This window comes from Aplysia californica, unplaced genomic scaffold, assembly GCF_000002075.1.
Source record: "Aplysia californica isolate F4 #8 unplaced genomic scaffold, AplCal3.0 scaffold00431, whole genome shotgun sequence".
In the NCBI taxonomy this organism is placed as follows: domain Eukaryota; kingdom Metazoa; phylum Mollusca; class Gastropoda; order Aplysiida; family Aplysiidae; genus Aplysia; species Aplysia californica.
Genome location: NW_004797701.1, coordinates 139,686 through 152,501, shown reverse-complemented (window position 1 = coordinate 152,501; position 12,816 = coordinate 139,686). Strand labels below are relative to the sequence as shown.

Sequence of the window (12,816 nt, the reverse complement as noted above, 5' to 3'; positions counted from 1 at the left end):
AAACCCTTTCCCTTCCCCCCCCTCCCCTCTCTCTCTCCCCCTGTATTGGCATATCCAGGACATAGAGCGAGTACGCGAGGCTCTCCTGGACTGTGAGTATGATGTGGACGCGTCCATCGCCGACCTCCTCCAGCAGATGGAGCTCAGAGACACCGGAGGACCCCCAGGTGACCCACTTACCGACCTTTTGTAGTTCTTTAGTTTTAAGAATGATGATACTTATCAAGATGGTCCACTCATCTCTTTGAGCCTATTAAGAAAGTGTCCTCAAAATTCGGTGGTGCCCTCTTCGCAAATGCGCACCCTTTGCGAACAGAGTTACCCTACTTGTGTGAAAAAAATCAAAGGGAAACTAACTAGTTTTTGAATAAATAAGAATTCAAATTTCGGAAGAATGCTTTTTTAAAATGGTTATGCTGACAAAAAATCCCTGAAGAGGCAACTGTTTTTTTCGTTTAATTTGACTTTAGAATGAGAGAGGTTAGAGGTCATTAAAATTTTTAAAACCCTAAAACTGCGCACTGAACAAACCCAAACAGCTGATGAACAGCCGTCGATCTGCGCTCGCATGGAGGTGCTATTCCTATTCTTCTTCTGGAAAAACTAAAGAGAGCTTCAAAGCAAAGACTGCAGCGCTATCTGAGCCATTGTGCGGACTTCCGGAGGACACTTTTTTGGCTGAGTGGACAATCTTGTTATGTATCATCATTGGTTTTAGTAAGAGTTTTACATAGGTAGTTAGCCGGTGTTTCGAATATCTTAGTTTTGTTTTAGTGAGGTTTTATGGGACTCGCTACTGCATAAGGTCATATTAGTGCCCAGGTGTGGATGTCAACAGAGAAGTCCAAACGGGGAATCCGGCTTACGCTGCTCACCTTTCTAGCTTCAACAGCACAAAGTCTGCTTCAACTATCAAGGCACCCCGGAAATAGCAGTTCACAAGAGAGTGACAAAAATACAAAAGAAGTAGAGGAAAATGACAATAGGATGAGGAAAGAAAAAGCAGCAGTTCCCCTATGTTGTTCCAACACAGTATGACCATGACATTGATAAATCTGCCCATTTACAATTCTACTACGCATAAGTACATGTTAATATCCCCCCTTTGGGAATGGCCTAAAGACACTTCAGTCAGTGGCACTGCCCTGGAGGGGTATCGTATATCTATTGTCCTGATTTCTCCTACTTTTTTGTGCTTGTTACTGTCTTGTAGCACCCCTTATGTGACTGCGGGTGGTTAGAGGGCGCCACTGGTAGATCCTACTTCTACTTCTTCACTTTCCCTCAGTTTTTTCTGTCTGTCTGTTCTACTTTTTCCCCAGCACTAAATGACCATTATAGAGCCGATGTGCTTCTCTTTACTCAAACAAATAAACTCTTATGTAACCTAATTGTGTTGCAAGTGCCTTGGAACTCTTACTAGAACATTAACAAACATGTTTTAAAAAGTTTTACGGTACTCACAACATAATTAGGTCATATATGTGCCAAACTAGAGGTGTTACTAGAGAGTAGCATGCAAAGGTGGAAGTCTCGTTGCTGCTGATTCTTGTGATGACCCTCACAAAGTAAGTCTGGAAAGAGTCGCCTTTTATTTTGAGCTGTGTCGAACTGACAGACAGCTGTAATCAGCTGTTGAAGAGATCTCATGTTTTCTTTGTTATGTAGTTTTGGAATTTTTTCAGTGCTGATTTTTCTATCCACTAAGTTGGCACCAGTGTCTCTAGTGTAGCCAATATATGGTTTTATTCCATAAGTTAAGAAGCTTTTTTATTGCATATTTTCATCTGTCTGCTGGAACAATGCATCCCTGTCAGCCTGGGTTAACCCTGATAGGCAGGTTCAAGCAGCCCCGGTTGACGGGTGCTCTGGTGTGGTTTGCTTCTTCTTTCCTATGAAACATCTATCGTCTTTTTCTCCCCTTCTTCTTTTTTATGTTTGTTACTCTCTTGTAACACCTCTATTCTTCTGGCACTCATATGACCTTATGCAGTTGGGAGCGCCGTAAAAGCTCTACTAAAACTAAACTAAAGCAGCCCACTTCCTAACTGATCTATATAGTGTGAAAGGGAGGGTAAAACACCAACCTGTTACTTAACCTCTCACCCCCGGGGCTGTGCCACTGAATTAAGTGTCTATAGGCCCTGTCCAAAGGGGGGACATTAACTTGTTCTTATGCACAGTAGAATTGTAAATGGGCTGATTCAACAATGTCATGCTCATAACTGTGCCTGAACTGCAACAGAGAACTGTTGCTTTTTCTTTCCTAATCCTTACTCTCGTCATTTTTCCTCTACTTCTTTCGTATGTTTGTCACACTCTTGCGACCCGCTATTTCCGGGGTGCCTTGATAGTCGAAGCAGACTTTGTGCTGTTGAAGCTAGAGAGGCGAGCAGAGTAAGTCTGATTCCTTGTAAGGACTTCTCCTCCTTTGACATCCACCCCTTGGCGCTCATATAACCGTATGCAACTGCATGTTCCGTAAGTAAAACCTCTACTGGTTGACGCTCATTTGACATGCAGTTGCGAGCGCCATAAAACCTCTACTAAAAGTTACCTAACCTCTTTTTCCCCCCCGTTTCAGACGACAACACATCGCTGACCTCTAAGAGGACCTCCACGGACAGCGGCGTGTTCAACGGCAACGGCTCCACCACCACCAACAGCAACAGCAGCAGCCCCAACAGCAACAGTGGCCGCATCGCAGGCAGCGCCCTCAAGACCAACGGCAACGGCTCGGTCAACGGGAAAGGTCACAAGGTGCACTTCCGAGAAGACAGCTACGGCGGAAGTTCGGGCTACGGCTCCCTCAACAGCAATAAAGGGGGCGGGGCCAGGCCCAAGATGGCCGTCGTACCGCAGGTAGGCACTGTTTATGTACCGGTATGATCTTCAATGCCTTCCATCCCTGGTAGGGTTTAGGCCTCATACAAGTTATCTCTGTCATGGGCCATCCTTCCAAGCTCGTTATTGGTATGATTCTCTGGCTTAATGTTAATTGACGTCTTGCTCTCGTTGGATAAATAGAAGGCAAAAGAGGGGGATATGAACGAAGAATAACCTATTTAGAGAGAACTGCAACAGATGGGAGAAGACCAGGATGACATAAGTTGTTTTTTTAAGAGCCTTCGAGCAGAGGAATGAAATGAGCGGCAAACAATGGCCGCAAATGTCTGCTTTGTAGTGGAGACATGCTACATATAAAAGTGATCCTTTATTATTATTGACTTTGGGGTCAAGTCTGTCGATTTCCAATTGATGCCATTTTGTTAAATTATGTTAACATGCCTTTATTATATATGTCTGACTTCTTTACTAATGTTCTGTAGTTTTAGAATATCCGTCTTGTTTTTTTCTCCAGCTCAAAATACTTATTGTTTGGAGATGTGCTTCCCTTTACTCAACCCCCCCACCCCAAAACCAACAGATCATGAAATGTGAGATGACAGATAATTGGACCCTGAGATGAACTGGTTTCTCTCTGTCTCTCTTGTTTCAGGTGTCGGCAAAGAAACTGAAGGAGGCAAAGAAACTGGAGAAGAAGCGTCGGGCAGAGGAGAGGCACAGACAGAAGTTCCTGGGTGGAGGGGCGGGCCAGTTCCACCCACAGGCGTCTGACGTGCGGGACGTGACGGTAGTGGACCAGAGACAGACCCATGTGGTCTCTGTGCCTGGAGGACGGCTGACCAGTATCTGAAGGGGGGGGGTCGCTGCTGCTGACCACCGGTATACCTCTAGTTGTCGTCTTCGGTTTGGTCGCTTGGAGAGTTTCATCATTCCCATCGCTCATCTGACTTGTTCTTCCTCTCATCTTCGGCCTCATCAATGGTTGTGACTTAAAGATTGCCAAGACTTGTCTTTTTGATAAGCGTGTGTTGCTGGCTACTGGTTCAGACTTCTCACAAAGGAACTTCGTTTTTGTACATCGGAACAGACGAATATTTTAAAAGAATCTTTTTCTGTGCAAGATCATCCAAAGAAACATTGTGCTAAATATGGATGATGATTTCAGCAAGAGAAGGAGATTGATGATTAAGATCATTTGTCCCTCAGAATATATTTCAACTTGTTCATAAGGTATTTGCAACATATTAGCATTTCTTGAAGAAGGCCAATCTGAGGCTCTTTGATATCAAATGAAGTTTTATTATTCAAAGCCTCCTTAGGAGAAGAAAAGACCTTTTGAACTTTGAATTTGGAGGAGCATTAAAATAAGTTACATGCATATGAATGTACTCACAAGACTGATGGTTATTTCAGTACAAGTACAGTTTCGGGTTCCTGTGTTTGTTCTGTCAGCGTTGAAGAATTCGATGGACTTTTTGCCTTATGACACTTTGCGCCAGTACTGGTGTGTGTTTCCAGTGTTGTTCACAGCTATGTTGTGGCGACGTTCCCTTTTCATGCTTTGTTGATACGTATTTACAATCGTGGAGCTGTGTGGTGTATGTGCTGTGTTTTCGCCAAGTGTGTCATTTTACAGCTGCAAGCAAGCACAAAGTTGTTCGGAGTTCAACAACTCGAGCATTTGGGAATTTTGGCATGCATATTTTCAGTGTTTAACCTTTCTGTGCGCTTGTGTGAGCCTTCCAGTTGGCTGCTACCGATATACTCTGTGGGTTTATTTTCTATGACAGATGGACAATGGCCTGGAGTATCTGACGCATAATGTGTTTTCACAGTGGATCTTTCATCCTCAGACTTACAGGAGATATTTTATCTTGCACACATCGAATGTCAAAAGGTCTCAGTTGTATTGAAACCGGGGTTCTATATGAGGAGAAAGCATGCAAGTTCCAGGTCACTGCAGATGCTGAGTGCTTGATAATGTGACAGGAGTTTAAACTGACCAGAAAAGATGAACAATCGACAGATTGATGCGTTCACAAGAATATATTTTATTGAACAGATGTGTCTGGTTTCCAGAATGTGATGTAAACTTTTTGTCTTTGTAGATGAGCATGTCTATAAACTAGAGGAAAAATCCTGAGTGGTCACTCTTGTGAGAATTAAGAAAAGCAGAATGGTGACTTCTGTGAGTACCAATGAAGTTATGAAAAGTGACTTTTGTGATTTCGTGGCCTCGAGACCCTTGGATTCTTGCCCTCTTCGCACACTGTTTGAGTGGAAATAACTGGGGAGGGGCAGTGCTAGGTTTACACAGACAGTGCTCATGGTAACAGTGGCTGTTTTCTGCTGCCAAAATAGGTTCAGTTTTTCCCATTATTGCCAGATGTTGATGCGAGACTTTACTAGTGTCTAATTTGTTTTGCCATTTGTCTGCAAGCTGTTCAGTTGTTCTAAAGCGTAGAGCGCAAAACTTTTTCAGAATGGAAAAAAAATCTGCTTCATTCTGTTCAAAATTGTACCCAAATTATGTATCTTGTCTTCTTGATGCTGGTTTGTTTTTTTTTTGTTTTTTTTTTGCAAACTTCTAGGATTTGAATACCAACAAATTATTTCTCGAGCACCTTCAATTGATAACTCAAAAACTGAAATTGTTAAAAAATTTTAAATTGTGGACTTACTACATCTGAAGAGCTGGCCGACGTTATTCAGAGCTGACCTTGGATGCTGACTGTGACTGAGCTGTGGGAACAGGGTTTGTACAGGAACTGGACGGATTTCACCACAGAGAAAAAAGCAAACAAGTCTCTGTGGAGGTTTTAGAAAAAAAACCTACTTTGCCACTGTGGAGACTGGGCTTGTGATAGTGATACTGTTCTCTGAGTTTGATTTTTTTTTTAAATTGCATTTTTTTTTGTTTTTAGCGTATTGCCCATCTCATTTTTCGTGAAGTTTTGAATTCACGATTTGAGCTGCCCAGTGTCATGTAAGCCTTTGTTATCAGACATACTCCTAGATATGTGCTAATATACAGCCATGGCTTTTTTAAGTGGTCTTAATTCCAATGCCGTTCTGTGTAGAAAATAAGTTCACAGAACGCAACACTGGCTTGCTTTATATACTTGGATCACGCGGTGTACGTTTTGCCAGCTCGCACGTGTGACGTAACATTGCAGGTTCTTCCTGAACTCTTGGGAAAATGATGAACAAATCCTGTTAACATTTCCCGAAAGATTTGAATAAGCAGATTCCTTCAAAAAATTGCAAAAATTGTGAATTCAAATCGGGCATGAAAAAAACCTGATGTACAGAAGTTCCAGATTGTTCCCTCACAGCTGACAACCAGTGTGCTCAGCCTCTAGCATAATTAGTATCTGTTCCCATGGCTGCGATTGATACACAGAATTGTCCAACTTCTAAGTACCTTCTGTTTTCCCTCTTTCCTTTTCTTCCATCTGTATCCTATTGCTGAGTACCTATGCTGCTGCTGGTTTGTCAAAGGACTGAGAAATCTGTGAATAATGTTTTGAATTCAGGGCACATCTTTTTTTGTTGTTTTGTTTTTGTTTGTTTTCTGTATCCATCCCTGTTCTTACCACTAATATAGCTTGTGTTGCTCGCGTTTTCTCTTCTTTTTTTTCCCCCATCTGTTTTGTTTTTGGTTTCTTGATTATTTTTTTTAAACTTTGTCCTTCAACAACATTGTCTGTGTATGACAGAAGTAACTCTTGCTCATTGTCTGACTGACACTTGGTCCGTGGTCAGTGTTTGTGAATGGCACACCACATATATAGTTGTACCTACAACAATATCTTGTATATATGCATATTCACATTTATAGCACAAGCATTATATAGTGACTCGAATTGTTGATTGCATCTTTAAATCTCTGTTTGGTATATATGTTACTGTACACAGGTACTTACAGTGTACGCAGATACTTACAGATACATGTAGGAGGGACCTTTTGTCGTGAGAAAACCAAGATAACATGACTATATTTTATTGTGATACATGAAACATGTGAGTAATATACCATCATTGCTTTTCCTAATCAAACTATTTGTTGGGACCTTGTAATAGAGCTCTTCTTGTCTTTGTTCTTTAGGCCCCCCCCCCCCCCCTCTCACACTGATACAACTTTAGTTTTGTTTATAAAATGTCCATTCTGTCATAGTGGGTTTTCTCTCTCTGCTTTTATCCCTCCTTACGTCATCTCTTCCCTTCCCTCCTCCCACCCTTATTTTTGCCTATGATTTCCCTCTACTCCTCTCCTACCGCATATCTTGTTCTTGCTCCTGTTTCAAAGGATGCCACTGTTCTGAAAACTTCAGAAAGTCCAGGGGGAAAAAACTTAAAGATTTTTATTCTGTATTGCAAATCTGACTGTATGGAAGTTTCAGTGAGACAGTGTAAGGGTGGACAGTACAGCAGGGGCCAAAGGTTGTGATGGATGTCGGGGGTCAGAGGTAGTGAGGTTAGAAATGAGGTCATGACAAGTCTCAGGGTCATGTAATGGAAATGAGGTCACCCCCTTTTTTGCTGATCTTTGTTTTATTTCCAGACTTTAAAAAAAATAATATTGTTTTGTACTAAACTATTGTTGAATAGTTTTCTGTCTCAGAGGAAATCTCAATGTTTACATCTATAATGATTGAATCCATGAACTTGGTGATATTTTGTGTGATTTTGTCAGCGTTGTTTGTTCCTTTTTTTTATGCACAACCAAACCTGTCCAAGAGAACCACCCATTGCCGAGGAGAAGAGTGGTTGTTATCTTAGACTGGTGGTCCTCTTGTATTGATGGTGTTATTCTGATTTAGGAACGGGGAAGTCTGAAGTGGTCGTTTGGACAGGTGACTGTCTTGAGCAGGGGGTTGAAAGAGCAGGTGCGGCTGCAATTTTTTTTTTTTTGCTGGTATATTTCAACATCGTACAACCACCAGCATATCAGTATGGTTTTGTTATTTATTTTGTATGTTGTGTGTGATTGTGGTATGGTGGGGGTTGGTCATTGCATCTAATGCACAGGAGGAAAAAAACTGGTTTTATATATAGAAAAAGTTTAGACACAAGTCTCAAAGTAAAATTAATCAGGGACCGCTTGAAATAGATTCTAGTTGAGCCTTGGCCAAGTCTAGAATTCCACGAAAAGAAACTTTATTAATAGCCGCTCTGAACATGAAGTTTTTGTTAAGAAAATAGACTTGGCTTTTCTTAACTACTCCTTGCTGCCAGAGACCTGGCAGCACTGCCCCTCTTAAACAGCTAAGCCACATTTGAGGAAAATGATTTTGTAGTTTACAATAGATCATCATCATCACTCACCATTTCCTCCCTGGTATTGTGTATAGACCACCAAAAAGGGCTCTCCACCTGTTTCTATTCTTAGCAATTCTCCCCTCCTCCAGCCTGCTGTGTCCCGTATGCCTAAGATCCGCCTCAAGATTTCGCTCCCAGGTGGATCTCGGCCATTCTTTCTTTCTCATCCCTTGGAGGTTCCATTGTAAGCTTTGTCTTGTCACATTGTGAGCTGGCTTCATTGCTTACATACTTATAGGTTTCTTAAAATGTGCTGAATGCTTTTAGAAGTCGTGTTTTACATAGTTGTAAAACTGGTACAGATTTAACCCCCCCACCCCTGAGATCCTGTTAATTAATCTGTTTGTACTTTTCTCTAGCTGTGTTTAACAACCTTGTCATTGTCACGTCCCTAGCTTTTTTTTTCTTCTTGTGTAGGAGATAACTTTGGCGAGACGTTCAACTATTCTAGGCCCAGAAAACAACACTTTTCAGGAGAGAGAGAGAGAGAGAGAGAGAGAGAGAGAGAGAGAGAGAGAGAGAGAGAGAGAGAGAAATCTGCTTCACTCGTTGTTTTAAAAATTGTACAAAAGCAATAATAATAGTAATAGAGATCCATTCTATTGCGCCCACTCTGGAATGGAGGTACATTCTTTAAAAAACTGTACTTAAGAAATTATAATAATAGTAATAAAGACCCCTTCGATTACCCCCACTCCCGGGCGGCTCAAGGCACTTCACAATGAAATAAGATTTAAATCAACAATTGATGCATACTGGCCGTTCAACATAATTCTTTTCTTGCTTTTTTCAACATTTAGAATTTGAATTTTGATAAGCAGATGTAACCGATACCACAGATTGATTAAGAAACGGCAATTTTTTTTTAAAAGAAAGAACATTTTGGGGTTTGTACTTCAGAACAGCTGACTGATAATAAGAATGTTATGTTAACAGATAGGGGTGGTGAAGACATCTTCATGGCAACGATGGTATGCAACATTTTTCTGTGAGGTGTTTTCTCTTTAACACATTTATTCTTTTCACTTGTATAATACGCTGTGTATCTTCATTGCACAATAATTACTGTCATCCTATCTAACTTATTTTACTGGACCGAACACTGATGTTATTCTTTATATATATATTATTAAATATATACTGTTGATGATGATATATGACCAGTTGATGACCATGTCTTTGTCTCATTGCCGTCTGCTTATTTCAGCAAACCATATGTGTCACAACGTGGTGGAGTCAGGCGCTCGTCAATTTTTGGATATATTGGGTTTTTGGTATCATCTTAAAGCCTGTACATTTGCCTTCCTTTTGGTGAAAAAAATGTCCATCTATGCTGAATAGAAGTCGAAATGTTTGCGATTGAAGGAGGTCAGGGTCGCCTGGTTTCAGAGGTAAAATGAACAAGCAAATGGCTGCCGAAGTCTGGTAATTTCCATAGCCTGAGAGTTCTTGAAAACTGAAAATTTACATTTTTTGTGCCTTTAATCAGCGTTTTTTAGTTAAATCCACACAAGAATGTCTTTTTTAAATGGACGTAAAAAGTGTTGAGCCAAAAAAAGAAAATAAGAAAAAAATTGTCCATCAGCCAAAGAAATGCCGATTTTCTTTTATCTCATTATTTTGACGAGCGCATGATTCCGCCACGATGTTTCACATATCCTTATAATGTTGGCCAGCTGTTCATCTGTTACAAGTCCAGAAAGCAAAATTTTTAGGAGTGAGAAAAAAAGTGTTTCATTCTTTTAGAAATTGTATCGAAAAGATGCACATCTTTTCTTGCTTTCTTTTCTACAGTTAGGATTTGATTATGGACTAATTATATTTGGACTTTATTTGGAGCATGTGCAACTGATTAAGAAAGAAACTTCATTTTTTTAAAATTCCAAATTCTGGGCTTAGTTCATCTGAATAGCTGGCCAAAGATATATAGCTTATGTTTATTTTGAGAGATGAGAGTATTTATAACTTGGGTATTTATAACTCCATGTGTGTGTGTGTATGTGTGTTGCCTACATTTTTCACAACATTTTTGCTGGAAATAACCTTAGAAAGTTTTGAAGATCAACTCTTAGGAAAATGTAATATAGACAGCCTGTATGCTGAAACTGTAGCTGGCAAGCCAAAGCTCAGTTGGACACACATCTTTCTCGAAAGAGCAGAGGTTGTTGTTAAAAAATGAATGTGAATATTTCTCATGAATGCGAATATTTCTCAGCATCTGGCGTTCCGTTTTTGAACTAATAACAACAGCTTTCAGAGTCGACCATTTGAAAAAAGTAATAGATGAGGGCTGTCCAACCAAGCACAGTTTTCACGCACTGTATCTCCCTCACTTGAAGAACAAAATTAACAAGGTTTTATCTCAGAAATTTAAAGAAGTTGGAGTCCTAACTTTTATTTGTAAATGAGGACGAGTTAGAACGGGGAAGGGCGCCTGACACTGTTTCTCCAAACACAAAAATTCTGAATTACATCCTTGTTATATGTGAGGTGTGCTGACAAAATGAGTTACTTCTCGGATTTCAGCCTTATGGAAATTGACACATCAACTTGATAGCTGAAGTTTGTACAGTTTATGAGCATGGAATAGTAAAAGACACAGTAAACTTGAACAAAATGGCATCAATTGAAAATTTATAAATCTGACCCCAGTGTCGATTTTCAGCCGATATCTCCATTCTTGGATCGTTAGAAGTAACTCATTTTGTCAGCACATCTCACATATACTGGGGTTTTTACTTGTCTTCAGGCTTTGTCTTGATGAGCGAGATCATGGGCACGTTACTTTCATGAACCAGCAGTCTCATCATGCCTTGTCCTTTGTTCTCAGTTTCTAGTGTTTTACGAATTGTTACTTTCTGTTACGACCGTATGTGTTTCCCTATTGGAGTATATTCTGTGACATAAAATGACATAATGTCTCATGTTACTTACTTTTTGAAGTTTTATGATTCAGATATTGTGTTGAGAAAAATTGTCTTTCACTTTATTAATATTTGTTGCGTTTGAAGTACTCGCTAGAAGTGAAAAAATCAAAGTTGCAGGTGCAGTTTTAAGGGAATTTCTGGGGGTGATTTTTTTTTCTCTGTGTATATTTTGTTTGTCAGTGGAAGAGGTTGTGTGAGTGAAATTTCTGTTACTACTCAAGACCTCAGAACCTTTATTATGTTGATAATTCTCAAACTATTGTGAAATTGTGAACATTATTCTGCCTGTTTTTTTGTCATATATAGACTTAATGCATCTCTAATTTTCTCACAAAATGCATTCCAACTGCTTGGGTGCTGCCTTTCTGTGTTGTAACAGTTGATTTGTTGCTTACTATAATAATGGGTTAATTTTTTCGTATGGCTATGTCCCTGGTTACCTTTCCTCTGTCTCGGCTTCTCTGTTTGAGTGTTGCTTGCTTTTGCTTTTGTTACCGTTTGTGAGGACCATTCATTTTCTGCTTACCAGCCTCTGTGATGTAGCAGTTAGGCGCTTTACCGTCGCACGCAGAAGACCCTAGTTCGATTCCCATCTGTGGAGAAATTTTTAATGAGTCTCATCTTTCTGATGGGACATTGTGTTCTTCCTCTCAGCCCAGGATGGTCCTGACAGGCAGTGCCAAAGCCTGCCTCTTAATTGTTCTAAATCGTGTTGATGGGGGCGTAAAAATACCAACATTTTTTTCTTAATCCTTTCTACATGCCTGCTTCGTTGTTTACTGTGCTTACTGCCCTATGCCGGAGGTGTCTCTAGCCTTGTGTTAGTATCATTAACTTTTTGCCCCACGAATGAACATTCGGGAAAATGGAGCTTTTTTTGGGGGGGGGTTAGATGTGTTGTGGGAACATGCAGTTTGTGGACTGATTAATTTTAAATCAATAGCTCATTTTTATGCACTTTCATTAACACTTATATTATGCAATACCATTCTGTATTCTTCCCATCTAAATTCAATAATATGCCATGCCTTCCTCTCTGTCAGTATATTATGTCAGCACAGAGCTTTGGAGCGTCAGTGAATTTAGTGCAGATTAAATTTGGGTCAAACTTTCTGTGACAAGTTTTTTACCTGAATAATTTATTTTGTGAGTTAGTTATGTCCATATACTTGCGCTAAGTTTGTATTTTTCATCCCGCACAAGCACCATTAGAGTTTGTTCAGTTCAAGGTGACATTTAACTCTTAGTTGTTTAAAATTAGTCACAACGAGATATATATAAAACCTCAGAAAATTGTTTTTCATCTATAAGCAAATTGTATGGGGTTTTTTTACATGCAGCATTAATTTCTCCTCAGTTTGATGTTTATTTTATGCAAAGAGGTTAAATTGGAGCGGAATTATTCAGGGAAGAGTTTGATGCTGAAATATTTGATGATAAAGTTGTCTGTCTTCGTACAAAGGTGGAATTTCCTTTCGGTTAGAAAGAGTGAACAGCTTTTGTCGTGTAGAAATCTATCTACTCTTCTGTTTCGTGATGCAGGAGTTCATCAGCTCCGAACTATTTTTGACCAAAGTGCTCTTTATTTAAGTTCACTTTGGACAAAATAGTTCAGAGGCGACGAGTTACCTCCCTGTCTTGTCCTTTCCATGTGGGAATCTGACCTTCAAAAATGATATTACTTACAACATTTATCTGCATATTTACTGATAAGTCCCGT

At 39.9% G+C, this 12,816-nt stretch overlaps 1 protein-coding gene across 1 annotated transcript in view; it reads left to right on the top strand.

Moving 5' to 3' along the window:
• Positions 1 to 7,200, top strand: part of LOC101859723 (OTU domain-containing protein 3) — a gene marked incomplete in the record, with an annotated part of 76,990 nt that extends 69,790 nt beyond the window's left edge. The window contains 3 exon segments of the mRNA XM_035971413.1: positions 59 to 167; positions 2,585 to 2,862; positions 3,500 to 7,200. Of these exon segments, the coding sequence (XP_035827306.1) occupies positions 59 to 167; positions 2,585 to 2,862; positions 3,500 to 3,697 (585 nt within the window).
• Positions 7,201 to 12,816: the final 5,616 nt, after the last annotated feature.